Source organism: Acomys russatus, chromosome 16 (genome assembly GCF_903995435.1).
Source record: "Acomys russatus chromosome 16, mAcoRus1.1, whole genome shotgun sequence".
In the NCBI taxonomy this organism is placed as follows: Eukaryota; Metazoa; Chordata; class Mammalia; order Rodentia; family Muridae; genus Acomys; species Acomys russatus.
The window spans coordinates 14,671,584-14,697,329 of record NC_067152.1 but is presented as its reverse complement, the minus strand read 5'-3'; the positions used below and the strand labels follow the sequence as shown (position 1 = coordinate 14,697,329).

General features: G+C 50.8%; 2 protein-coding genes across 3 annotated transcripts; one reads left to right on the top strand and one right to left on the bottom strand.

Moving 5' to 3' along the window:
- The first annotated feature begins 323 nt into the window (after positions 1-323).
- Epx (eosinophil peroxidase) lies at positions 324-12,309 on the top strand. Its single transcript, XM_051158241.1, has 12 exons — positions 324-490; positions 603-696; positions 850-1,025; positions 1,204-1,321; positions 1,544-1,673; positions 3,212-3,418; positions 4,202-4,520; positions 6,241-6,401; positions 6,725-6,980; positions 7,533-7,703; positions 10,554-10,791; positions 12,102-12,309. Exons 1-12 carry the CDS (start codon positions 415-417, stop codon positions 12,301-12,303), a joined length of 2,148 nt encoding a protein of 715 aa, XP_051014198.1. The 5' UTR covers positions 324-414; the 3' UTR covers positions 12,304-12,309.
- Positions 12,310-14,172: 1,863 nt separating this feature from the next.
- Positions 14,173-24,664, bottom strand: Mks1 (MKS transition zone complex subunit 1). 2 transcript variants are annotated; one of them, XM_051158242.1, is made up of 18 exons: positions 24,537-24,664; positions 23,986-24,095; positions 22,564-22,634; positions 21,992-22,147; positions 20,836-20,933; positions 20,539-20,667; positions 20,213-20,317; positions 18,948-19,065; positions 18,283-18,339; positions 17,323-17,365; positions 17,017-17,082; positions 16,350-16,420; positions 15,952-16,021; positions 15,747-15,854; positions 15,052-15,185; positions 14,556-14,638; positions 14,374-14,471; positions 14,173-14,292 (listed from the first exon to the last, which is right to left on the bottom strand). In XM_051158242.1, exons 1-18 carry the CDS (start codon positions 24,614-24,616, stop codon positions 14,204-14,206), a joined length of 1,686 nt encoding a protein of 561 aa, XP_051014199.1. In that variant the 5' UTR covers positions 24,617-24,664; the 3' UTR covers positions 14,173-14,203. The 2 variants fall into 2 exon arrangements, with proteins under 2 accessions (XP_051014199.1, XP_051014200.1); XM_051158243.1 differs by lacking the exons at positions 14,173-14,292; positions 14,556-14,638; positions 15,052-15,185.
- Positions 24,665-25,746: the final 1,082 nt, after the last annotated feature.

Below are 25,746 nucleotides of genomic sequence, written 5' to 3'. Positions count from 1 at the left end.
GAGTAGAGGTGGGTATGGAACAAGGAAATACGTAGCGAGAGGAGCTAAGAGGGATGATGTCCCCACGCTGGTGAGGGGGTAATGTAATATGGGGGTGTTTCTGAGATCAGACAAGATCGGGCGCATTCAGTGTGATATGGCCTTACACTAGATGGGGTGTTTCAATCGCAAGGCTCCCCTGAAAGCCAGAGCGAATTTCCAGAGCTCCGCCTCAGGGGCTGGGCTTCTGGAGGCAAAGTCCTGCCCCCTCTACCCAAGGATGGGATATAACGCCTCTTAGCTCCTTCCAGAGAAGACTAAGGGGAAAGAAACCATCTCAGGTTTACTGAGGGAGAAAGGAGCAGAGGACCCGCCTGTGCAGAGTCTGTGGGTGCCACTTGCCTGCTGAGCTGCAGCAGGAGTTCCATTTGCAAGATGCAGCTGCTACTGGCCCTGGTAGGGGCCCTAGCCACATTCATCTTCACCCAGCCCTCTGAGGGCACTGCTCCAGGTAGGAGCCCCCACGGTATCCAAGGCAGAAGATTGGTCTAGAGCAAAGGTGTGGAGGGAAAACATTTAGATCTAGGGAGCCTTGAATACTGATTCTCCATCCCTTTGAGCAGAGTCCCCTGGTCCAGTGGAGAATTCAGTCCTCCAAGACTGCATAGCAGAGGCCAAGTTGCTGGTGGATGCTGCCTACAATCGGACACAGAAGAGGTGGGCCTGGGACTGGGAGAGTCAATGGGGGAGGACAGGCTCTTGGTAAAGTCATCTTACCCAATGTGAACTCCTGAGCACTATGGGTCTCCTGTTGGGCTGAGGATCTGATGCTCTCTTGCCCCGCCCCCCATCTCTTCCTTTTTGGGACAGCTTTACGCAGCGCCTTCGCAGTGGCTCGGCCAGCCCCATGGACCTCCTGGCCTATTTCAAACAGCCAGTAGCAGCCACCAAAAGAGTTGTTCAGGCTGCCGATTATATGCATGTGGCCTTAGGGCTGTTGGAAGAGAAGCTTCAGCCACTGGGATCCAGCCCCTTCAATGTCACCGGTACTGTGTTCCCACCGAGCCCGCAAAGGCCTGCCCTAGCCTGGGAGTGGGAGAAAGCCAGATGTGGGAGGTGGGGTGAAAAGCCTAGGGGATGTTAGAGATGATGTGGGGACGGAACTGACCGGCCCAGGAAAGAACTAGGACTCTAGCCTCGGAACCCTGTCCCCTTCCTCCCCAGATGTGCTCACTGAACCACAGCTGCGCCTGCTGTCCCGGGCCAGCGGCTGTGCTCTCCAGGACCAGGCAGAGAAATGTAGCAACAAGTATCGAACTATCACGGGGCGATGTAACAACAAGTGGGTGTCTGTCGGGGCCCTGCCTCTGCCCGCCACTCTCTCCCTCCCTCCCCCCCCTTCTTCCTTCTCTCTCTCTCTCTCTCTCTCTCTCTCTCTCTCTCTCTCTCTCTCTCTCTCTCTCTCTCTCTCTCTCTCTCTCTCTCTCTCTCTCTCTCTCTCTCTCTCTCTCTCTCTCTCTCCCTGCCCTGCACCTTGCTAACACCCACCCATTTGTCACCTCAGGAAGATCCCCTGGCTGGGAGCCTCCAACCAGGCCCTGGCCCGCTGGCTGCCGGCTCAGTATGAAGACCACAGGTCTCTCCCCTATGGCTGGACCCCGGGCAAGAGGCGTAATGGCTTCCTCCTTCCTCTCGTGAGTGGGAGTGAGGGGGTCTGGAAACTGCTCGCTCTCTTTTAAATACAGAGGGTAAAACACGGTCTTGAGTCGTTAGGAAGGCAGGGCTCAGATCTAGTTTCTACTCCCACTGAGCTGCGGAGTGACGTTGTGGAGTGACATTGGGTGATGCTGAGTGTCGTTGGGTGACGTTGGGTAGCATTGGGTGGAGAATACCACTTTCTTCATCTGTAAGTAGAATAATCTAGAGCTTGTGCGAACGCAAGTCCTTGGCATAAACAGTTGCATGGACCACGCTCCCTTAATGCTACCTATTTTGGTATGGAATTGCTTTATTGTTCTCAGAAGAGGACAGACGCCAAAGCATCTCCCTCCCCCCCTCTCTCTCTCGCCCCCATCATGTGTGTTGTATGGTATGTGTGTACAGGTGTGTACAGGTGTACAGGTGTGCACAGAAATGTAGAGGCTAGAGGAAGACACTGGGTGTCTTCCATTATTGATTGCCACCATCATATATATATATATATATATATATATATATATATATATATATATATATATATATTTTTTTTTTTTTTTTTTTTTTTTTTTTTTTGAGACAAGGTCTCTTACCCAGCTTGAAGATTGCTGTTTCACGTAAGCTGGCTGGCCTAGTGAGCTACTGAGACTGGCCTGTCTCTGCCCTCAATGTAGAGGGCTTCAGGCACATGTAGCCATGGTTGGCTTCTGTGTAGGTCCTGAGAATGTGAATTCAGGTTACAGCAAGTATTCTGACTTACTAAGTCATCTCCTAGTTCCCTTGTTTTACCTTTTGGGACAAGGTCTTACTCTATAGGCTGCACTGGCCTGAATTTAGGATGCACCCCAGGCTGGCCTCAAACTCACAGCAATCCTTCTGTCTCCACTTCCTAGGGCTGGGATTATAAGTGTGAGACTCCGTGTTCAGGCCAAAACATCTTGCTAAATATAGAGAGCTATGAATCTGAGACTCCATGATATGTAATTTCACAATTATCAACTTTCTTTTGATATGTTAATATAGCGATCTCCTACCTGCCGTAATATTAATATGTTAAATTTTATTTTATCGATCTTTCCATCTGTTTGCCTAGTTCTCCAGTGTCTGTCACCTTGAAATCAGTCTGAATATCACCAGTTCTAGAATCTGTCTACACACTGGTCTGTTAATCTCCCTAGAACAGCCGGTGGGGTTGGTCTGCTGGTCTGGACCAGGCCCCCTCACACTTGTTGATATATGATCTTTTGGTGTAGTTCAGATTGTCATATGATTCACTATATAGCAGATGGCCCTGATTATAATCCTCCTGCCTCAGCCTCCCAAATTCTGGGATTATAGGTTTGTGCCACCAGAGAAGCCTCAGGCCAGGCGGTAGAACATCCTTCTGCAGATGACAGCCACCACAGAGGGGGGCTGCTGCAGCTCTGAAAACAAAATAGAGGATCTGGGAGCTCGGGGCCAGGCGCTGGCACTCCCTCAGTCCCGGGGTGGTCTCAGTACCCGACTCAGATCCATGCTGACTGTACTTCCCCACCAGGTCCGGGCTGTCTCCAATCAGATTGTGCGCTTCCCCAGCAACAAGCTGACCTCAGACCAGGGCCGGGCCCTCATGTTCATGCAGTGGGGCCAGTTCATCGACCATGACTTAGACTTCTCCCCAGAGTCCCCAGCCAGAGTGGCCTTCAACATGGGCGTGGACTGTGAGAAGACCTGTGCCCAGCTGCCTCCCTGCTTCCCCATCAAGGTACCCTCAGCCTACCTCCTAGGGTCTCTAGGGTAGCTTCCGGCCGGGAAACACAGCTGTGAGGGAAGCTGGGAGAAATAAGCTCTATCCAGACACCAAGAAACACAGCTGTCCCCTGCTGTGTATGATGGAGGGGTGGAGGATGAGGGGTCAGGTGGGCTTTATTGGAGTTTTGTGGAGGAGACATATCAGAGATGGGCCTTGACCTGTGGCTCCAACTCCAGCAGCCCCAGGTCTCTTGGCCACCCTTCTCAGGCTGGTGCAATCAATCCAAGAGTCCTGCAGTTCAACCACTTCCTGGTTTGGGGGCTGTAAGCTGGGTCCTCCTCCAAACTGGAAAGCAAGGATAGTAGGTAGGGGGGCACTCAGGAGGGGATGTATGTCACCAACTTTTTCCTCCAGCCTTGGTGCCTCCTCTGTGGAGCTTTATGGATCTTTATAGCACAACGTTAGCGGTCAGTCTGTACAGCAGGCGCAGCAAATTCTGCCTCCACTGCGTGCTGGTTAATTGCCTGGGCAACAGCTTGTTTCACAGAGGCTCCGGCCTCTCCTCCAGTGAGAGGAAGCTCATCTCAAAAGCTTCATCAAGGCTGGAGGCTTCATCTCAGGAGTAGAGCATTTGCTTAGCAGGCACAAAGGCCCAGGTTTGAGTCTGGGTGAGTCCTAGGGGGCTTCCTGGAGTACAGATGTTTTGAGCAATGTCCGAAGTGAGTAGGGGACACCCCAGATTAGTGAGTCTGCTCTGGAGGGGACCCCAGAGTTACTGAGTGCTCTTCACCCTAGATACCACCCAATGACCCCCGCATCACGAACCAGCGTGACTGCATCCCTTTCTTCCGCTCTGCACCTGCATGCCCCCAAAACAAGAACAAAGTCCGCAACCAGATCAATGCACTCACATCCTTCGTGGACGCCAGCATGGTGTACGGCAGCGAGGTCTCCCTTGCCTTGAGGCTCCGCAATGGGACCAATTACCTGGGGCTGCTGGCCACCAACAGGCGTTTCCAGGACAATGGCCGAGCCCTATTGCCTTTCGACAACCTGCACGATGACCCCTGTCTCCTCACTAACCGCTCGGCGCGCATCCCCTGCTTCCTGGCAGGTCAGTCTGCAGGGGAGTTAGAGTCTTCCCAGGATGGAAGGGCATGATGGGGTGTGGCGAGGAAGCATTATTTGTGACCCCAAAGGACCCTCAGCATGGGGGCACACCATAGGCACAGATCTGTGCAGTCATTGGGAAAGCTGGTGAGTGGGAGGTGCTTATCCCTTGGGTGTGGTCAGGCACCCCTCACGCCCCCCCCCACGTCATTGTCTCCAGTGATGAGATGAGGGGCCTCAGCACTCCAGCCAGCTATAGGAACGGTCCCTTTATCTCCCCCCCACCCTTTATCTTGATCTAATCTCTGCCCATTGCTCTTAGTCATACTCCCGGGACCTAAGAGAAAAAGCTGACTCTTCTGAGACAGAAAGGGACTGGCTCTTTAGTTACTAAACCACAATTTTTTCTTCTTTAGGCTGTTTTGTTTTGTTTTGTCCTGTGCCTCCCTTCCTGCTACGCAGTTCTGCATTTATGCAGTACCTGTCCCTCGACGCGTAGCCTGCATTCTGTTCATAGTCCTTACCTCTGCCTTCCTGTACGGTTATGATAATGACAGCAATCACTCCGGGCCATCCCTGAAGCTCACAGCGGCCCTGAAAGGAGGGACGTATCACCGCCCACTTACAGATGTGACTCAGAAACAATGGCCGTGCTCAAGAGAGCAGCATTCTGAGGGCGAGAGTCTGAACTGGAGACAGAGTCACTGTGGCTCCCAGGTCTCTGCTCTGTCCACTGTGCCTCAATGCTTAACTAGAACACACTCTGTAAGCATTGTATATCTGTGTACTCTGGGGGAGCAGAGTGTCCCTTCATCAGAGGTCCCCAGGAGCTCAGTCTAAACAAGGCTGTGGGGGGCTGGGTGAACAGGCTGTCCTTGTCTGCCTATGGGAGAGGTCTGGGTACAGAAATGGACCGTGCCTAGTGTGCCTCCTCTCTCCCCCTCCTCCAGCATGCTTCCTTGGAAGAGCAGCATGACATCAAATTCAAATACAGGAACTGGGGCTGGAGAGATGGCTCAGCGGTTAAGAGCACTGACTGCTCTTCCAGAGGTCATGAGCTCAATTCCCAGCAACCACATGGTGGCTCACAACCATCTATAATGTGATCTGATGTGCACTGTATACATAATAAATAAATAAATCTTAAAATACAGGAACCAGTAGAGCCCTTGGTGGAGAAACAGATGCAGACAGGTACCACCTTGTCCCAAGGTCAATATCAGGGTCATCTCCCCACAGTGGGTGATCTGGGCTGTGGATCTGGTCTTGTAGAAAACAATTACCAGGCAAGAAGACGCAGCATCCTCCCTGTCTGTCTCACTTGGTTCTAGCCTAGTCTAGCTACTTAGAGGCCCAGGAGCCCACTGTGTTCTTTGTCCTGGGGAGGAAGGTGCTGGTCAGTAAGGGATCAGTAAGGAGCCGCATGGTGCGGCTGAGATGAGAGGAAGAAAGACAGTGGAGGCAGTTTGCCTAAGTCTTCCCTTACCAAAAGATTCTCTTATAATCCTGAACTTGGGGTTTTTTTTTCTCTTTTTAAAATATATTTTATTAATTTATTCATATTACATCTCAATGGTTATCCCATCCCTTGTATCCTCCCATTCCTCCCTCCCTCCCATTTTCCCTTTACTCCCCCTCCCCTATGGCTGTGGCTGAGGGGGACCTCCTCCCTCTGTATATGCTCATAGGGTATCGAGTCTCTTCTTGGGGTTTTTTTTTTCAAGGTGACACCCGGTCAAGTGAAACCCCCAAACTGGCGGCCATGCACACCCTGTTTGTGAGAGAACACAATCGGCTGGCCTCGGAGCTGAGGCGCCTGAATCCCCACTGGAGTGGAGATAAGTTGTACAACGAAGCCCGGAAGATCGTGGGCGCTATGGTCCAGGTGAGAGGCCAGCGTGGATCTGAGGGAGTGGCTCCCAACCTTCCTGAGCGTGGCTTTGAGGCTGTACCCCAAGGCTTCTGGGTCTGGGTGCTTGGGGTGCATCTCTTCCCGGTTGTGACATGAACTGTGACCCCCTCCGCGACATTCTCTTTGTGTTTCCACCATCTCATCCTCCAATGGGGGATTAATGTTGCCACACTTGACCCAACGGGCAGTAATCAGTCATGTACCTGAGGAACCTTGTGAAAAGCCAGAATCTGTGTAGAGGAAAGGGAAGGCTTCAGGCTGCCCAGGCAACACTTCTCTCGCGTCGTCTCTTCCAGATCATCACCTACCGAGACTTTCTGCCTCTGGTTCTGGGCAAGGCCCGGATCAGGAGAACCTTGGGTCCCTACAGAGGGTACTGCTCCAAAGTGGACCCTCGTGTCGCTAATGTTTTCACACTGGCCTTCCGCTTTGGCCACACCATGCTGCAGCCCTTCATGTTCCGCCTGGACAGCCAGTATCGGGCCTCAGGACCCGACTCCCGCGTTCCACTTAGCTCTGCATTCTTTGCCAGCTGGCGTATCGTATATGAAGGTGACTGGGTTATCCCAAAGGCAAGGGGCTGGGAAGTGGGGGTTGGGGGTGGATAGGGTCCAAACACTCCTTCCTTAGGAGAGCTGCAGTATGCTGGTTCAGCCTCTGCAAATGCCTCCTTGGGATAGTAGAAAGAAGGCACCCGTCAGTGAATCCAATCCTCATGTCCTACAGGAAGGACCCCCCCCTTCCTTCTCTCACTCACTGGGGATTAAACCCAGGCCTTGTGCATGCTAGGCAAGTGCTCTACCATTAAACTATATCCCCACAGCTTTTACCTTTAAATTTTTATATAAGGGCGTCACTGAAAGTAGACCAGGCTGGCCTTGAACTAGTGATTCTCCTTCCTTAGCCGCCTGAGTAGCTAGGACCTTCATCATCTATACAATATCTGTATCACACGGCTTAATAAACGGGGCTTCCCAAGGTGGGAGAGGGTGGGCTTGTGTCAGAGTGGTATATCATGGACCTGCAAGGAGCCCCACTTGCTAGCTTGGCATCGTGGGGTGACCCCAGGAGCTGCTGGTCAAATCTCTCATTCTACACAACCAGGTGGCATCGACCCTATCCTCCGAGGTCTCATGGCCACCCCCGCCAAGCTCAACCGGCAAGATTCCATGCTGGTGGATGAGCTACGGGACAAGCTGTTTCGGCAAGTGAGAAGGATTGGTCTGGATCTGGCAGCTCTGAACATGCAGCGTAGCCGAGACCATGGGCTTCCAGGTGATGGGGCACCTCAGACAGGGCTGTTTTGGGAGTTCGGAGCAGACCTGGAGCCTCTCTTCTGACAAGATGGCCGGTAGTGCAGAGCAAGCAAGGCCCATGTTGATGCAGCAAAGCCCCTGCCTCCCCCCGCCACACATACACAATTCCTTGCTTGCTGACTCCCCGGGTCACCCCCATCTGCTCTAGGGGCCCCAGGTTTAGGTTCACCCCAGGACTAGGGGCTAGGAGGTGAAGAGAAGAGGTCAGAACTTTCTGAGCAGAGAAAAGCAATGGGCTTGAAGGACATGGGTGGCCTGTCCTGTTCCTCACCTCAGAGAAGAAGGCTATAAAATTTCTAGGACCAAAGATATTCCTGGGTGCTTTGACCTGAGGGTGAAAGGCAAGGAGCAGAGCAGGTAGAATAGGATTAAGACCCTGTGGGGCTGTTTGGTGAGGACACTATCGCAGGCGTGAAGGGACATTTCCGTTTATTTCATTTATTTGTTCCAATGACGTTCAGCAGCAACTGCTCCCTCCATCGTATAGACAGAGGGGGAGTAAGACACTGGTAATTCGCCCAAAGTCATGAAAATATGAAGTGAAAAATCTGATTTCAAGATGTTTTCATTCTTCCTGTTGTTAGACCTCATTCAACACCAGAGAGAGGTTTCAGCTCTGGCTTGCTTTTCTTTCTTCCAACTCTAACCTTCGACTCTAGATACAACCTGAAGCCCCATGTGTCCTGGCGGATCCTTACGCGGGTGTAAAGGAGTCAGGGGACTTCCTGCTGCCTGCTAGGCTCACTACAGCAATGGACAGACACCGAGAAGCCAGGATTCTTTCTTCTCTTTCCTCTTCTCCTTCTTCTTCTTCCTCCTCTCCTCTCCTCTCCCTCTCTGTGTGTGTGTGTGTGCATGCATGTGTGTGTGCGTGTGTGCGTGTGTGTGTGTGTGTGTGTGTGTGTGTGTGTGTACATGTCTGTGGGGCCCACATGGAAATTAGAAGCCAATCTCAGGCCTTATCCCTCAGCTGCCCTCTACCTTGTATGTATGTATGTACCTTAGCTGTTGTTCTTGTTGTTGTTTTTCTTTTTAGACAGAGTCTCTCTGTGTAGCCTTGGCTGTCCTGGAACTCACTTTTGTAGACCAGGCTGGCCTCGAACTCAGAGATCCGCCTGCCTCTGTCTCCCGAGTGCTGGGATTAATGATGTGCCCCCATCAGCACTCAGCTCTACCATTTTTGAGGCAGGGTCTCTCACTAGCCTGGAGTTCACCGTGTGGGCTGAGCTGGGTGGTCAGTGAGCCCCATATCTGTGCCTCTCCAGCACTAGGATTGTAAGTGTGCATGACCATGCCCAGATTTTTTTTTTTTTTTTTTTTTTTAAGCGTGGGTTCTGGATTGAGATCCAACTCAGGTCCTCAAGCTTGTATGGCAGGCAAGCTGAGTCATTGCCCCAGGCCTTAAACTTGATGCTCCTGACACTAAGGAGCTGTTGGCGCCCCCTACTGGAAGGCTGCCGCACTGTAACTTTCTATTCCTTACAAACAGCTGTTCCCTATAGGCCACTTTCACAAATACTATCCTGACCCTGTGCCCAGCCAACAACAACTCTGGAACTGTACTGCCTGCCTCAAACTCCACTTACACTAAATGACCTTGAACAGCCGATGACTGGCTGGGTTTAACTATACATACCACAGGGTACTTCACAAAGGTGCTCGTGTATGTGTGTGTGTGTTTGTGTGTGTGTGTGTGTGTCTTTAGTGATGATAAAATGTGGTATTCTCCTTTATTGGCTGGAACACAGTGTTTGTAAATTTTAGTTCAGTGGATGCCACAGGCTGCTGTGTCTACCTCACCTCCACAGTAAGCGTTAACACTGACTCCGGCCTCAGGAATCAGCATGGCCTATCTGGGAAAGTTTTAAAACAGCTTTGTTGAGGTCAACTCACTATCAAGTCCAGCCACGCCCACTATATAGTCAAACATATTTAGAGTTCTGTAGCCATGGCCACGGTCCATCTACGCTTGGTCTTAACCAAAAGGCTGAGAAGCAGGGGCCACGACCTAGTGTTTAACACTCATTTCCCTTCAGAAGAAACTCTGTAGTGAAGGCCACTCCCCAGCCCCACCCCAGCCATGGTGACACCAACCTGCTTTCACGTGGGTCGTTTGTATACATGGAACCATTCAGTGCGTGGTCCTTCCCTGATGTGAATTCTCATCTGTGTCTGTCACTTGTTGTTTGTTTTCTCATTTAGTCATTGGTTCACTTATTTTTCAAACTCAATTTTTCAAAATGTGCTGAGTAGTGTGCCTGTCAGATGCGTAGGAGCCCAATAATCATGCCAGATCTGTGGGGCTCAGAGTTAGTAAACTGCTTGCCTTGCAAGCACAAGGATCTGAGCTCATTCCTCATAAACCACTTAAAAAAAAAAAAAAACATGGCATATTTTAAAAATCCCAGTGCTTGGGAGGCAGAGAGAAGCAAATACCCTGGGTTCTCTGGCTGGCCAGCCTAGGTTCCTTGATAAGTTCAGTTTATTAAAAAAAAAAAAAAAGTAGACAGCATCTGACAAAGGACACTTAATGTTGACCTTCGACCTCTGTAGGCATGCACACCCCACAGTATGTAAACAAACACACAATATCAAATCTTTGTCTGTGGATTCTTTACATCAGGACACACTCCCCAGTCCAGTACACACGAAACAGGACTGTCCACCTACAGTCTAGAAAGGGCGGTGATCTGGTGTGACCTGCTGGGATCCCCTGGTTCCATCCAGTGTGGGTCACAGACTATACCCTGGGGGGTCTGTGGGGAACAACAGAATCTTCTGGAAGACTGACAGAGCTGCTCTCTTGCAGGATACAATGCCTGGAGGCGCTTCTGTGGGCTTTCCCAGCCCCGCACCTTGGCCCAGCTTGGCCAGGTGTTAAAAAATCAAGATTTGGCAAGGAAGTTTCTGAGCCTGTATGGGACACCTGACAACATTGACATCTGGATTGGGGCCATTGCAGAGCCTCTTCTGCCAGGGGCCCGAGTGGGGCCTCTTCTGGCTTGTCTTTTTGAGAACCAGTTCAGAAGAGCCAGAGATGGAGACAGGTAAGTGACCCCCAGCCTAAAATAGACCAGCACCGGGGCTGGAGAGATGGCTCAGAGATTAAGAGCACTGACTGCTCCTCCAGAGATCCTGAGTTCAATTCCCAGCAACCACATGGTGGCTCACAACTATCTATAATGAGATCTGACGCCCTCTTCTGGCCTGTAGGTGTACATGCAGGCAGACCACTACTATATACATAGTATGTAAAGAAATAAATCTTTTTAAAAAATTAAAATAAACCAGCACCCAGAGGAGAGGAGAAAGACACAGCATTGTGTGGCTAGACAACAGGAAAAAGCGCCTTAAAAAAAGATTTATTTATTTATTATGTGTACAGTGTTTTGCCTGCACATATACCTGAAAGCCAGAAGAAGACACTAGATCTCATTATAGATGGTTGTGAGGCACCTTACGGTTGCTGGGAATTGAGCTGAGGACCTTTAGAAGAATAGACAGTGCTCCTAACCTCTAAGCCATCTCTCCAGCCCCAGAGAAAGCACCTTTTAAAGCTTCATGTCTCCCAAGGTCACAGGACCTGAGACCAGGAGGAAATCTGGGTCTGTGGACTTTTCACTACACACTCCTCAGTCCCAGACACACAAAACGGGACTGTCCATCTAGAGTCTAGAGAGGGCAGTGATCTGGTGTGGCCTGCAGGGATCCTGTGGTTCTACCCACCCATCCTGGTAGAAAGTGGGCCTAAGGGAAAGAAACGCTGACCTAGGCAAGACTGACACGGCCTGAGCTGGAGCCTCCATAGGCTAGAGAAGCGACTAGCCAGCCTCACTCTTCTGTGCTAGGGGATCCCAGAAGAGGTGAGCAGAAAGAGCTGAACCTGGTTTCCCTCTAGGGAGTTTTTGGCTTTAGACCTGACTCCTTACTTGGTATAAATCTTTTTAAAAGATTTATTTATTTATAATGTATACAGTGTTGCACCTGCATGTACACCTGTGCACCAGAAGAGGGCACCAGATCACATTATAGATGGTTATAAGCCACCATGTGGTTGCTGGGAACTGAACTCTGAACATTTGGAAGAAACAGCCAGTGCTCTTAACCTCTGAGCCATCTCTCCAGCCCCCACCCCACCCCCGACCCCCAATTCCTTATTTGGATGTGATGTATACTTGAGTTCAAATCCATCCCTGGCCACCTGGATTTTTGTATGTTTACCTCTGGGCAGCTCACTTATGAAGCTGGCAGGATTATGCGAAGTGAATGAAATGCAAAGTCTGAAGTGCCAGGCACGTGGAAGGTGATCACTGCACAGTAACTCTCTAACTTTCTCATGCCTCTCTCGACCCTACAGATTCTGGTGGCAGAAATGGGGAGTTTTCACTAAAAGACAACGCAAAGCCCTGAGACAAGTTTCTTTATCTCGGATCATATGTGACAATACTGGTATCACCACAGTTTCGAAGGACATCTTCAGGGCTAACATCTACCCACGGGGTTTTGTGAGCTGTAGCCGTATTCCCAAGTTGAACCTGTCAGCCTGGCGAGGCAAATGAAGCTTCCGCAGGTAAGGGGAGATCTGGGTCAGGCCCTGGCATCTCTCCCTGGAATAAGACATCCCACCCACTAAGCAGCAACAATAGAATTTGTCAGTAGGAATGTGGTACTCTTTCCTGGCGGCTTCCAAGAAGGCTAGCTTCTGGGCTGATGGTCAATTCTAGGGTCTAGGACTTGGTATGAGGAATAAGGGGAAACAATTGGAAGGCTTTAACTGTCCTCAGTTTTGTCACTGATGTCTTAAAATAGCTCTTTGGCCATCCAACAAAGTCCTTGCTCACGTATTTCTGCTCTTCCCACAGGATTCTACGCTAAGCCCCCAAGTCTTGGAGATGAGGGTAACGGGAAGGTCACGAGGCTGCTTTCCCCCTACCAACCACTGTTTCCTGCTGGAGCTTTTGCTGGCTACAGCTCAGAGCTGCCTTTGTTGGTTGAGAGTGCTAAGGATGCTATGGCAACAAGCCCACTTACCTTGGGAACCTCTTAAGAGGTTCAGCACTGGGTAGAAGAGCCTATGAGCCAAGCCACGTGGCTTTGAGGTCCCAGCAAGAGTCTGCAGGAGGGCTTCCAGCACTTTCTCCTGCCCCTGCCCCACAGCATGACTAGTAGATTACACACTCCTAGCTCTTAGCCATCCCACCATCTTCCTCTGGGCCTGCAGGAAGGGCTGCACTCTCTACTTCTTCTACCAATAAAACAATGCTGAGGGCATGGCCTGCTGTCTCTGTGTTGGGCTGGGGAGAGTGTGACCTTAGTTCCAAGCTTTGGCCCACATATTAAAGATGGGGGTGGTGGTGCTAAACTGCAGCCTGGGACTCTTCACAGTGTCTATTCAGTTTTTTGTTTTTCTTAAGGTTTATTTATTTATTATGTATATAGTGTTCTGCCTGCATGCACACCTGCCCACCAGAGGAGGGCACAAGATCTCATTATAGATGGTTGTGAGCCACCATGTGGTTGTTGGGAATTAAACTCAGGGCCTCTGGAAGAGCAGTCAGTGCTCTTAACCTCTGAACCATCTCTCCAACCCCTCTTTAGGAATTTTAGTTAAGGAACACTGAGAAGGAGAGAAAGGCAGCATTTGGGCTCCAGAGTAAAGACAGTGACAGTCTACAGAAGATCAGTCAATATAAATACTTTTTATATGAAAAACAAACAAATACAATAGAAGATCCCACCCAGCTAGCAGGAAGGGCTGGGAACTACCTCAGGCCGTGTCCTAAACTTGGCCAGCCCTAAATTGTAGGGGGACAGAGACTTAGCCAGGAAGTTGAGGCCTCTTACTCCTCCTTTTCTTGGAAGAAGGAAGAGACTGGGCTCCTCATGTATCTTCCTCCGTAGAAGATGCAAACTCCATTTTGCTGTTGTTTTGCTTTTGTTTTTTGGAGATATGGTCTCCCTATGTATCTCTGGTTGTCCTGGAACTCACTATGTAGACAAGGCTGGTCTCGAACTCATAGACATCCGTCTGCCTCTGCCTCCTGAGTGCTGGGATTAGAGGTGCGCACTACTACTCCTAGCTGCCAAACTCCATTTTGGAGTTTCCTACAGCTCTCTGCCACCGAGTTTCCATGACAAACCAAAAAAGACGCTGTGTGGAGGACAGGCTAATGCTGAGTCCACCCCCAAACGAGCTTCAGACTACATAGCCTGCCTTGTTAGGATCCCCATGATAGCCAAAACACGAAGGGGCGGGGTCACACGGGGCCCCAGCGTCTCTGGCTTTACTTCCACATGGAAGCAAGAAAGACCTGCTGAAGGCTATGTAGAAGAGCCAGCTGGGAATTTCTAGATCACCCAGTTTGGTAGACCAATGTGGTCTCTAATAAGCCAGACGAAGTGAGAAAGCATTGGATGCAGACATCTTTCTCTAGCTCCATAGGCCAGGAATGCAGAGAGCTAGGCCAGCGTCCCTGAGGGGCTCACAAGGTCCTGGGGGAGGCTCTCTCTCGCCTCCTGCATGCGGCGCCGGGCTCGTCGGAAGGCCTCTGTAAGGGAGGGAAATATTGCCACACAGTCAGATACCATGGTGTGGGGAAGAAAGTGGCCCTGGGTATCCAGGACCCTACCTAGCACACTGTGTGTGGAACTCTGTTGGCTGAACCCTTCCAGACGGTCCAACACACTCCGCATCTGTTTCCGGAAGGAGTTTGATTCCATGAAAGCCCTGCGGGGAAGCACAACACATAGTCCAGGCTGCTCTCCAGCCCTTGGGGACAAGGAGCTCAAGGCAGGGCCCAGGGTCACTTACCTGGACTGCTGTAGGCAGTGCAAGCGGAAGGTGACACTACCTGTCGTCTCAGTGCGGAATCCAAAGCGGCTCAGGCGCTCCCCCTGGGCAGATAGCAGAGACACAATGGGTCCGTGCAGACTCTGGACCAAGGGCGTTGCAGTCATTCGTGTTCCTATCCTTGGGAGTTGTAGGGTTGTTAAGGACACCTCACTCGTCACTCAGACCCCAGCACCACAGGAGTGACACCAGGCTCCCCTCATTTGAGAACGAGCAGGCTCATATGCTTTTTGCAAGTCCATCCTGCATCCGGTTACCAAGGCCTTCAGGGATGAGGAAATCTCCAATACACTACGTCCCTCGTATAGACTTGTACCTGTAATATGTGGGCGGGACTTGCAGTGTAAGCCATGGGAAGGAAGGGGCTGTGTAATCTGAGCGCTGTGAACAGTTAGGGGAGGGGCCTCAAACAGGACCATAAACACTCAGCCTGATGTCTCCCCAGAGGTGAAGTCACCTTGAAGGTCCCTGGTATCCTCACATAGGAGGGGTCCTCCAGCTCCAGGGAACCTCCAATGAAGAACCTCCTTAGCTCCGCCACGAGGCCTAGCTCCATGGGCCTCCACGTGGAGATGGTCAGGGTGTGTGACCCTGTGCAAGGAAGAGGAGAAAGGGACCAGGTTCCATCCCTGACTTCCTAGCGATGACCCGACCCCTGGCAAAGGCTAGCGTGATGGGTAACAGTGCCTGTCTGGAAGGCACTCTTTCTCTTTTGACCTAGGAAAATGTGGGAGTGAGCACCACGCTGCCTCACGGAGGGGCTGGGGAGTTAGATGAGGTTTGGTACATAGGAATGCAGCTCATTCAATACGCTCCCCCCACCCCCCGCCCTGGCCAAGAGCCCACTGACACTGCAGCTTCTCTGTCAAGGCTGCGGTCTAACAGGAGGATTGTGGCACATGATAGCCCGTCAGGCTGCTGCATTTCAGGAGGTCAATCCCAGAGTCACAGTGTCTCTCATGGGAGGGGAGAAGTTCCGCAAAGACGCAAGCTGTCTTTCGAGGCAGACCTACCCCCGCCACCCCCTCCTCCGTTCCCCCCACCCCCACCAGTTCCTAATCATCACCACTTCTCATCAGGAGCATTGGAATCTTCTGACTAATCTTGTTGCTAGGACCAGGGACACTGGGAAGGGCAGGGACAAGAGGTTACCTGGGGTGGCAGGCAGCACCACGGCCCCATAGCCTTCCACACGATACCTCTGCCAGAAGTCCAGTGAGAGAACCTTACAGTAGAGCACGGGCCACTCCGGGAGGGCGTCTGGGAAGTAAGTGAGGTGACATTCTGGTCACAGGGACCTTTGTTAAAAGAAGATGCCAGCTGAGGATTAGTAAGGCCGAGGACCACAGTTACTCACCGGCGGATTCGTCCTCATGGAGGAAGAAGGCTTCAAATGTGAACGGGTAGGAAAAATAGGCCACCTTGTCCTAAAAAGGAGTGCCATTTTTGGATCGGTGTCACAGAGTGGACAAAGCCTCACTTGGAATTGGTTCTCTTTGGGTCCAGTGACAAGGCCACCTTCACACAGCAGGAAGAAAAACTGTCTGCCCGGTAGGAAGCCAACAGGCAAAGGGACAGCTGGATGTAAGCTGCTGTCCTTCTTTAGGAGAATAGGAGCGACCCTGGCCCAGGCAGCCCTGACTATGACCGTCCCCACACACAGAGCACATGGGAGGGCGAGCGGCGGGGGGGGGGGGGGGGGGGAGCTCAAGAAGCTTCAAATGCCACCAGAGCTGTCAATCCCATCTTCCATACCATCCCCAGGGACTTGGTGGCACAGGTCTGGGTTACTCCCGAGAGCTGCTGGAATGACGGGCTTGACCAGTCTGAAAAAGCCAAAGACCAGACACAGTAAGCTGAGCAGAGAGGCCAGGAAGTCACGGAGAAAAGGACAAAATGCTCTTTCTTATACATTCAGTCGTTCATTCGTTCACTCACTCGTTCACCATTGGCTGGGTCTGCTGTGTGCTGCTGTGTTCTGAGGGTGTGTTAGCGACCCGGCTGCCTCTCCTGGAGCTAACATTCTAGTGTGCCTGTGGGCAGGACCACAGGCGCAGGTGAGATGTAAGCTACTGGGTGGATGCGACTGCCTGGGAAGACTAGAGGTAGAGAGTAACACGGGCCAGGCCAGGCTTCAGATGCGCTCAGTTTAAGACCAGCAGAAGAGAAACAGGGAAAAAGTCGCCAAAGGGACCGGAGAGCCCACAGTGAGGAGGGACTATGGCACCAGAGGTCAAGAGAAACGCTTCGTGAAGAGAGGTGAGCTGAGTCAGGTGCTTCAGAGAGGCCAATGTGGTGGGAGGAAGGAACCCACCGTTAGACTTGACAGCGTGGAGGTGACCTATGACCTTGAGCAGCTCTAGTGGGAGTGGACGGAATGCCTCTAGAACAGTCAGAGTCGATATAAAAGAAAGTTACTTACTCGTAGCCGGCAGTTCCACAAAGAAATGGATGTAGAGATTGCCATACTCATAGCCTTGGGCTGAAACTTAAGGGTGAAGGCAGAATCTAAGTTTGGCGTGTTCTCTCATTGCCCTTCCCCCTCAGCCTAAACTTGAAAGGCCTACAGTGCTCTACAGAATAAGCCTTCTGGGGGCCCAGGAGCCTCTGTTTCCAGAAAAGACTCACCACCCAGTTTCCCAAAGACCGTGGTCAGCCCAAACTGAGCCAAGGTGCATAGCGACTCACATCCCCGTCACACCCTCGCCTGGCTCCACAAGACACTTACCTACCTCTCCGTTTACAAAGAGCCGCAGGGCACCTGGGACAGTCTAAGGCAGAGAGGAAGGGGGGTGGTGTCAGTAAGAGGGAACCAACGTTGCCACCCCAGGCCTGTCCCCAAATCTGCAGAGGACCTTACGCTGGACAGGCAACCCTGGCCACACTACTGCCTGCTCTCTCTTCCCTGACATTTCTCTCCAGGGTCCTTTCCTGTTTCTAAGACTCAGAGGGCAACAGCACAACATTCAGGTGGCAGGGAGTGCAGCGAACACTAGAACTCCTCAGGCAGCTGAGTTTTCCTTTTTAGTTATTTGTGTTATTTGACTTGACTTGTCTGCATGAGAATCTGTTGCCTATGTAGCATAAAAACAATACAAGCTAATAATGTTCTAGAGACAGAGAGAAGCCAGGGAGCAGGTCTATGCCTAGTTTGCAGGTTTAGAACCTGAATCCCTGGTGGTGGAGAAAACACAGAAAAGACCCCGGAGTGACATTTTGCTTTCATTTTCTAAGACCCAAAGCATCCTATCAGTGGAAATGGTGTCTCCTTCCCTGTCTAAGGTGCTTTGGAACAACAGCTACATGAAAGATGAGGAAGACAGTTCTAATCTTTAGATTGTGTTTTAAATTAACTGTAAACTGATACACGAATGCATTCCTATTGATAACCCCCCCCAACCCACCTAAACTGAGAGAACAGAAGTCAAAATGTCTGACATAATTCTCACTGCCCGATATCCAATTACCATCCCCACCCAGCCTGTCCCGAGAGAGAGAGAGGCTCACAAAGCGTGTGTGCCTTTCACCCCATTTGATACATCAACATGCAACGTCATGAAGCATTTCTCTGACTTCCTTCCTACACCGTAGAGTGCGTCCTGGAGGCGTTGAAGAGAGGCAGACAGCTCATCTACAGTCAGCGCTCTGCCTACCAGCTCCCAGCACTGCAGGAAGCTGAGCTACCCACCATCTCAAAGTCTGTGCCCACGAGGCTGCTGAGGTACTCCTTGTGGCGGCCATAAAGCTGAGGAAATAAAGAAAACCAGTTCTCCAAATGCAGCTCAAGCCAGACCAGGGGTTAGTTCTGAATAGGGGAAAAAAATCAGAGCAGGAGCTGCATGGTGGTTTGTGCCTGCATTCCCAGCACTGATTACTAAGACAAGTGGATTGCTGTCAGCTCAAGGCCAGCCTGGGCTACATAGGGAGTTCCTGGCTCATCTGAGCTAGAGTGAGACAGACTCAACAGACGCACATGTATCCCTGTGAATAAATAACTAAAATAAAGTGATACACAGAGGCTGTGAAGTTGGCCGGTCTGGGAATGAGGCTGGCTCTCAAGTTTACAAGCTCAATTGCTTGGGTCCTTAGCGTAGGGTTCTTGTTGATGAAGTGATACTGACGCTCATCTCTGAGGGTTGTAAGGGCTGAGTGAAATGCCTGTCACGAGCCTGGTACAGAACGCAATCACTACTCAGCCAAGTGTCCACTGTCACTGTGCTCCCTATGATCAAAGCTGCCTGCTAACAGCTGGGTTTTCTGGGTGGCAGTGGGCCGCCTCTTTCTCAGTTCCCGCCACAGGGGCTCCTTGCCACGCCCCCCATCCCCCAGGATGTGGAACACATTGATGCTTACATCTTTGAACACGCGCTGTTCCCGCTCTTCCTCCTCTGGCTGTGCGAGGGAGGACACGTTGTGGATTGTGTACTTCCATGCAGAAGTGTGTTCCTGCTTCTCTCCCTCAGTCTCGATTCTGTGAGGTCAAAGCCACAAAAGGGATCGGCTCTGTGGCTAGGAGGCGTGGCCACCCTCCAGACCCAGCCCAGGGAGTCGGCAATGCTGGTGGCATAGCTCACTTGAGGGATATGATGGAGGAGATTCTCACAAAGATCATCAGTAGAGGGAAACAGTGGCAAAGCGGAAAGGGCGCTGTTGTTAAATTATCAGTATAACCTAACATTGTTCGTTTTCATTAGGCCTATAGTTATCATTAGGACAGTATTTTCTAACCCGCAATCAGTCAAGACACAGACACCTGTTACATTTTTAAAATAGCCTTAGTTAACCTGGGGCAGGGCAGATATTAATCCTCTAAACTACTTCCCATAATGGGGCAAGTATGGGATTCTTACCCCAATCCCATGCCATCTGCTTCTAATTATTTCTATCAAGCTATCTCCCATCCATAATCTCATATACTTGTTAATATTTTTCATCTGGGCCAAATCCTCCATCCATGCCAGCCACATGCTTTTCCTTTTCCTAACCCATGGGGGCCTTCTTCTCCTCTCTTCTCCTCAGGACTCTCTTCTTCCCAAGATTCTCTCTCTCCCCCAGCCTGGGAACCTTAGCTATGCCTATCTCATTTGCCCTGCTCAGCTGTGATAGCATTTTTATTGGTCAAACAGGTTAGGTTCTTAGGCAAGGTGGGTCACAGAGACAGCAAGCAGTAATTAGCGTCAAAATACATCAGACCAACAGGGCACCAGACTACACCCAAAGGATCTGGGGCCATTTCTACCTCCAAGGCAAGGAAACTCTACAGCCCTCAGTTCTTCCGCCTGAAAGGGGGATAGACTGAGGTGTTTGGTTGCTAACTCAGTGCTGTCCTCTCAGACAAAGATGAGGAAGGTTGGCTCTGGCCTGGATGAGTCCACCTCCCCGGCTCTAGCCAGTCCCTGTACTCTCTAATGCGGTTCCTTCTCACTTAGCCACACAGCCAGGAGATTCCTCCTGTTGCATGTTTTCTGGCTGTTTCCTTAAAGGCCTATAACTCAGAACCGAATATGAACCAGTGCCTGGGATTTAAACGCTTATGAGTAAATCCAGGGCTTTCTGGGAATCTGCCCAACTAGGGGCAAGCAGAGGAGGCCCCGGCCACCCTTTCCCCCCATTCCCACCTGTAGGGTCCCTTGATGCCCGTGAGGTCAGGCTTTACTGTAATCACGCCATTGCTGTCCACCTTCACAACGCAGAGGACGTGTTCATGCGTCTTATAGCCAAGCCTAGGAAGCAGGAAGTCAATATCAAAGGGCGGGGTCACCAGGGAAAGAGACAGAGGTTGTCAGCCCCTTCAGGGACAGGAAAGAGGGCACAGTAAGAACATGCATGGAACACACTTTTTTTTTCTGAGTAAAGGGAAAAAGACCCTCTATCCAACGCAGGAAGGTGCTGCTGAGTGACAGACAGAAGGACCAGAGCTGGCCCTGGGTGAGGTGCCACTCACTTTCCATAGGGCCCCAAGTCCGCCATGATGTACATCGTCTGAAGAGGCGTGTTAATAGCATGGTTGTTCCTGACGAAGTCTTCTGAGGGTTCCCACGTGATGATGCGAGACTTGAGTTTGCTGCCCTCCCTGGGAGCGAGCACAGGAAAGGGTCACTTCCCTGAAAGAGACCATAAGGGAACCCTCCTCCCCACTGGGTCTCTAACTGGATGGGAAATGTTAGTAGGAATTCCAGGAATGTTAGCACCACAGACCACACACACACACACACACATACACATCCCCGCTTGCACTCACATCCCTCGCCTGTCCTGCCGGCGCCGCCTGACGTTTGCCATCCGCTCAACCAAAAAGGAAGGTGCCTCGCTGGCTGCAGTGGTTATTTTCTGACAGTACTGGGGAAAGAGAGCGGCAGATTGTGAATGCCGTGTGGTCAGGGTTACATGGGGGGAAAACACCTGACAGAAGCCTTTCTTCCTTCTTTCCTTCCTTCCTTCCGACCAACCCCTCCTCCAGGATGTACACCCAACAGGTAGAATCTCACAGTTACCCAGTTACCCATGCTGGGAGAAAGGGAGCGATGGCACAGCCCGAGGGAGCTGCCTACCATGTCTTGGTTTTCCTCAGGAGTCTAGAAATGAGTTGGTTGTGCTAGTAGTGACATCAGCTTGCATTCTCTGAGCCAACCAAAATTTGTGTTTAAGTTTGCCTGGTAAATATGGATGGTAGGTGGTCAAGGATGCCAAATAGGACACCAGGTTTGTTTGTTTGCTTGTTTGTTTGTTTGTTTTGAGGAAGTTCTTGCTTGGGTAAGTTAGTGCCAAGTGTATTTTTAGTTGTTTTTTCCAAAACACTCTAAAATTTATATGCTGCCAGCTCACAGCTCTCTTGAAGAAAACAGTCAAATCTTTCAAGAGACCTGCTGCACTCCAAAGGGCCATGGTCATACAACAATCAGAAAATATGGTTCTACCTCTTTGTTGTTGTTGTCATTTTTGGGATTTATTGTCTTCCTGCAAAGGCATATATAACGATGGGGGAGAACGTAAAACAAGGTCACAAGGGCACACGGGTGCAGGCAAGGACACAGGCATCCCCATGGCCTAAACAAATTCCTCTTCTCACCTATAAACTCCGGGTGACTAGAGTTTAAATAGATTGTTCTAGACTCTGCTGACCTATCTAATCAGTCCATACACTCAGGTCCCACAGGCCCTCCAGCAAGCAGAAAAGTGTAACAGCCGCTCCACCCGCAGACTCTGCCCGCTGCAGCCCGGCTGTGCCAGTAGCTCACAGAAGCTTCTAGAGCCACCCGTCTGTCTCCCTTTACGGGACTTCAGACTTACCACATAGTGCCAGTGAGGTTAGAAAGCCAGGGGAGATGAGGAAGAAAGCGACGGTGTGGGAGTGGGGGGGGGGGGGGGGTGGGAGGAGGACGGGGACACCGCAATACCTCTTCCAAGTCGGTGTATCTATCCGAGTCGGTGTAGGTGAAGATGCGCCGGTTTTTCCTGCCTCCGGAACTCTCCAGCTTCAGTATCTCTTGGCGGTACTGTTGATCCAGTGGACTCTGACAGGCGGACTCGTTTTGGTACAGGTCGACTTCGAACTGAGGTCACCACAACAAAGAAACAGACCGGCTGGAGCGACCTGCAACCTTTGGTTCCTACAGCTGTTGAATCGCATCTCTTCCAGAGCTAGCTGACATGTTTTCATAACCAAACACCACTTTGTTTCAACAACGAAGGGGGGCGGGGCGGGGCAGGGCGGCAGCGGGGAATATCGGAAAATGTCAGCGTTTAGACCCATCCAAGCTGATGCTGCTAGAGATGCCAGAGTCCAGAGACGGAGAGTTGCCTCACCCAGAACGCTAAACTGAGGAGTGGCAGCCGCTGTATTACAAATACAGCAGGGGAAAGTATAAACCGCAGGCTTTTCTGGAAGCCGGCTTGACAGTGTAAGTCACCAGCTTGGGTGGGAGTTGGGTAGGCGATGGTAGGCGGAGGACAAGTAATGCTGGCTCACCTGGCTAAAGAGCTTCTCCTGCCACCCAATCACCACCTCTTCCTCCTCCTCTTCGTCAGGGCGGTGTCCACCTCCAAACACAACAGAGTGAGTCAGAACCAGCGATAAGTCTTCCTCTCTGGTTGACTTTGACCTGTGTTCCTATTCTAGTTTCGTTTTGGTTTTTAAAATTTCGTTGTTGTTGTTTGGGAAGGCGTCTCACTCTGTAACTCAGCCCAGCCTCAAATTCCAGATCCTCCTGCCTCAGCCAGAAAAACGCTGATATCACGTGTGCACACCACCAGGCCCTATTCACGTGGACCGCCAACCCCACGGGAGTTCAGTGTCTCCCTAGGTACTCAGCCTTGACAAAGACTGGAGGTGGCGACATACTTTGGTTAATTCTAGTAGCAAGATTGGGGCCTGAGGCATCTTAATCATTACTCTAATTTGAATAAAAGGTAGTGTGGCCTTTCAGGAAGTAATTTATCAAATCCAGTATTAGGAACTGAAATTTAGTTAGAGGCTGGAAGGCCAGCCCTTCCTTAACGCTGTCTGCTTTTGCTAGCTAAGGACCCTGGTGCTTTTCTTTCATATCCCTGAAGCCACTGACAGGATCACCCATAAACACTAACTCAGAAGATCAGAGAACAGGAAGGCAAAGAAATGTTTTTTTTTTTTTTCCTTAAGAACTATATTTAACCTGGCCCAGTGGGGCACGCCTATAAATCCCAGCACTTGGGAAGGCAGAGGCAGGCGGATCACTGTGAGTTCAAGGCCAGCCTGGTCTACAAATGGAGTCCAGGACAGCCAAGGCTACACAGAGAGACCCTGTCTGTCTCAAACAAACAAACAAAAATAGTTGTTTGTCTTTCTCCAGACACATACTTTGTGATCCACCAGACCACCATTTTTGCCTAAGACTATTTCTGACTAGAAAGAGAAATAACAAAAGCATGAAAAATTATTGGCCCAACATAAGCATCCTGTCCTTTCTTTTGGCTTAGATGGCAAGAAAAATCATATTTTTAGGCAAACTCCTGTTTTTAAAATGTTTTAAGTTGTATTTACACATAAATTTGGAGTTTGGGACATATTTCTCTTAGAAGCCTCCCCCCATAAGGTCACAGTTGGGGTGAGCCAAGATGTCTCAAGCCCAAGGGCTCATGGGGTGAAAAGCGGTAACTGAACTGACTCCCAAAGGCTGTCCTCTGAGCTTCACTCTTGCACTGTGGCATGGGAGTGCACACACACAAAAGTAAATGAAAATTAAAAAAAAAAAAAAAAAAAAAAAAAAAAAGATTGCTTAGGTTCAAATGCTCCCACATTCCCCTAGGCAACAAGCTCAACCTGTCTGCGCCTTCTGTTTCTCCTCTGTACCTCTACTGCCCCAGACCCTTTCCTCAGCTCGCTAGGGGATGGATCTTCACCACAAACACGCACTAGCCGCTTGAGGGGGCCTAAAAGTGGCCAAGTCTATGAGGTCCTTCCCCATCTGGGCAGCAGGCTGGTAATGAAGGAAGTTGCTTGATGTGATTCTTTGCAGATGAACTCTGTCAAGAAAAGAGAAGCCCCAAATAAGCGTGTCAAAGACACACAACAAGGAGATAAACACAGCAAGGATGGGGAAAGAAATCACAAAGGTGGAGACGCCAAGGAGATAAACACAGCAAGGATGGGGAAAGAAATCACAAAGGCGGAGACGCCAAGGAGGCTGCAAGCACAACACGGGGAGGAGGTGGGTAGTGAGAGAGCATGTTGGGGACACAAGAGCCTGAGGGGTTTGAAAGGACTTGAGCAGGGGTGAGTCTGGAAGGTGTGCTTGGGTAGCTTTCAGTGGGAAAAGATCCTGATAGCGAGATGCGCGGAGGAAGTAGTTTGGATTGCAAGCGGAAGTGGGGGCCTCCGAGCACCCAAAATCAAAGGGTGGAATAAAGTTAGGGGGCCCTGGAGCATAAAGTTAGGAGCCCCCAGAGCTGGGGTGGTGTGACTACCGGAGGCGCAGGTTGCGCACGGGGTCCCGGGAGCGATACACGGCTTCCCCGGTGTCTGTGCTCCAGATCGCTTCCGCCATGACAGCTGCTTCGCGCCACGACTGCGCCGGAAAGCGCGGGTGCCCCGTTCCCCTGGCAACGGAGACGCTGGCTTGATCGGCACCGGAGGCTCTGCGCACGCAGCTCTCCATGCCCGCGGAGCCAGCCGCTAGCCTGGCAGCGAGACCCTCAGGCACTATACGGTGCTGTCACTTGAGGTCTACAGCCTACCTCGCCCTATGTGAATAAAGCCCACCCACACCCAAGGCCGGAGTCGATGCACTGCACAAATGAGGAAACCACCATCAATTTCTTTATTTAGGTGTGAAAATGGTGAGGGCGGCCAGAACCAGGTGGCCTGAATCACAGCTTTCTAATCAAACGCGACCCTCCACTGAACATTTGAAAACTTTGGCCTGCGGGGCTGGAGAAATGGCTTAGTGGTTCAAAGGAACTGGTTTCGGTTCCCAGTGCCCACAAGGCCACTCACACCTGACTGTAACTCCAGTTCCAGAGGGTCAGGCGCCATGCCTTCTTCTTCCAGCACACGTGGTGCACAGACGTTATGTTCAGGTAAAACACCCATACACGTAAAAGTCTTTTTTTCTTTTTTTTTAAAGAAAGAAAACTCTGGCCTAAACAGTTGGTGGGTGTGACTGAATGGGCATACTCAAAAAGACAAGAAAGCATGTTGTTGGAAGAAACAAAACAAAACAAAACAAAAATCCATGGGGCAGATATAGTAGTTGTTTCGTTGGTATGCACTGAGCCGGGAAAAGAAACAACGAGGAAGCCAGCAGTAAAAACAAGGAAGCCGGCAGCAAGGAGGGAACGGGTGTTTTTATGAACTGGCTTTTCCTGTGGACATGTTGGTTCCGGATTATTGGCCAGATTAAGATTCCGCGCCAGCCCCTGAAAAACCACCTAAGTGACATTCAGAAGTCATGGATCGCTGGAGTAGCTAAGGAAAGATGATATAAATTTAATTCCTGCAGTTTGGCAACACCAACCTTAGTTCCTTGACAGCTGCTAATCCTTCAGCTGAATAAGCAATTGTTACCTGGACCAAGGAGTTTCACGGCTGTTTGGATGTAAGGGACAGAAGTCCTGGCCGCCTCAGCTGCTCACTGTGTGCACCGAGAGCTAACCCCAAGCGGGACCTCCTTATTAA

Coding starts and splice junctions, on each gene's coding strand:
- Mks1 (XM_051158242.1), bottom strand. CDS start 24,616: ATGGCGGAAGCGATCTGGAGCACAGACACCGGGGAAGCCGTGTATCGC. Junction 17,083..17,322: donor CTTTGTAAACGGAGAGGTAG/GTAAGTGTCTTG, acceptor TTCACCCTTAAG/TTTCAGCCCAAGGCTATGAG. Junction 15,186..15,746: donor GGTGCTGCCTGCCACCCCAG/GTAACCTCTTGT, acceptor TTCCTTGCACAG/GGTCACACACCCTGACCATC.
- Epx (XM_051158241.1), top strand. CDS start 415: ATGCAGCTGCTACTGGCCCTGGTAGGGGCCCTAGCCACATTCATCTTC. Junction 697..849: donor TACAATCGGACACAGAAGAG/GTGGGCCTGGGA, acceptor TTTTTGGGACAG/CTTTACGCAGCGCCTTCGCA. Junction 1,322..1,543: donor ACGGGGCGATGTAACAACAA/GTGGGTGTCTGT, acceptor TTGTCACCTCAG/GAAGATCCCCTGGCTGGGAG.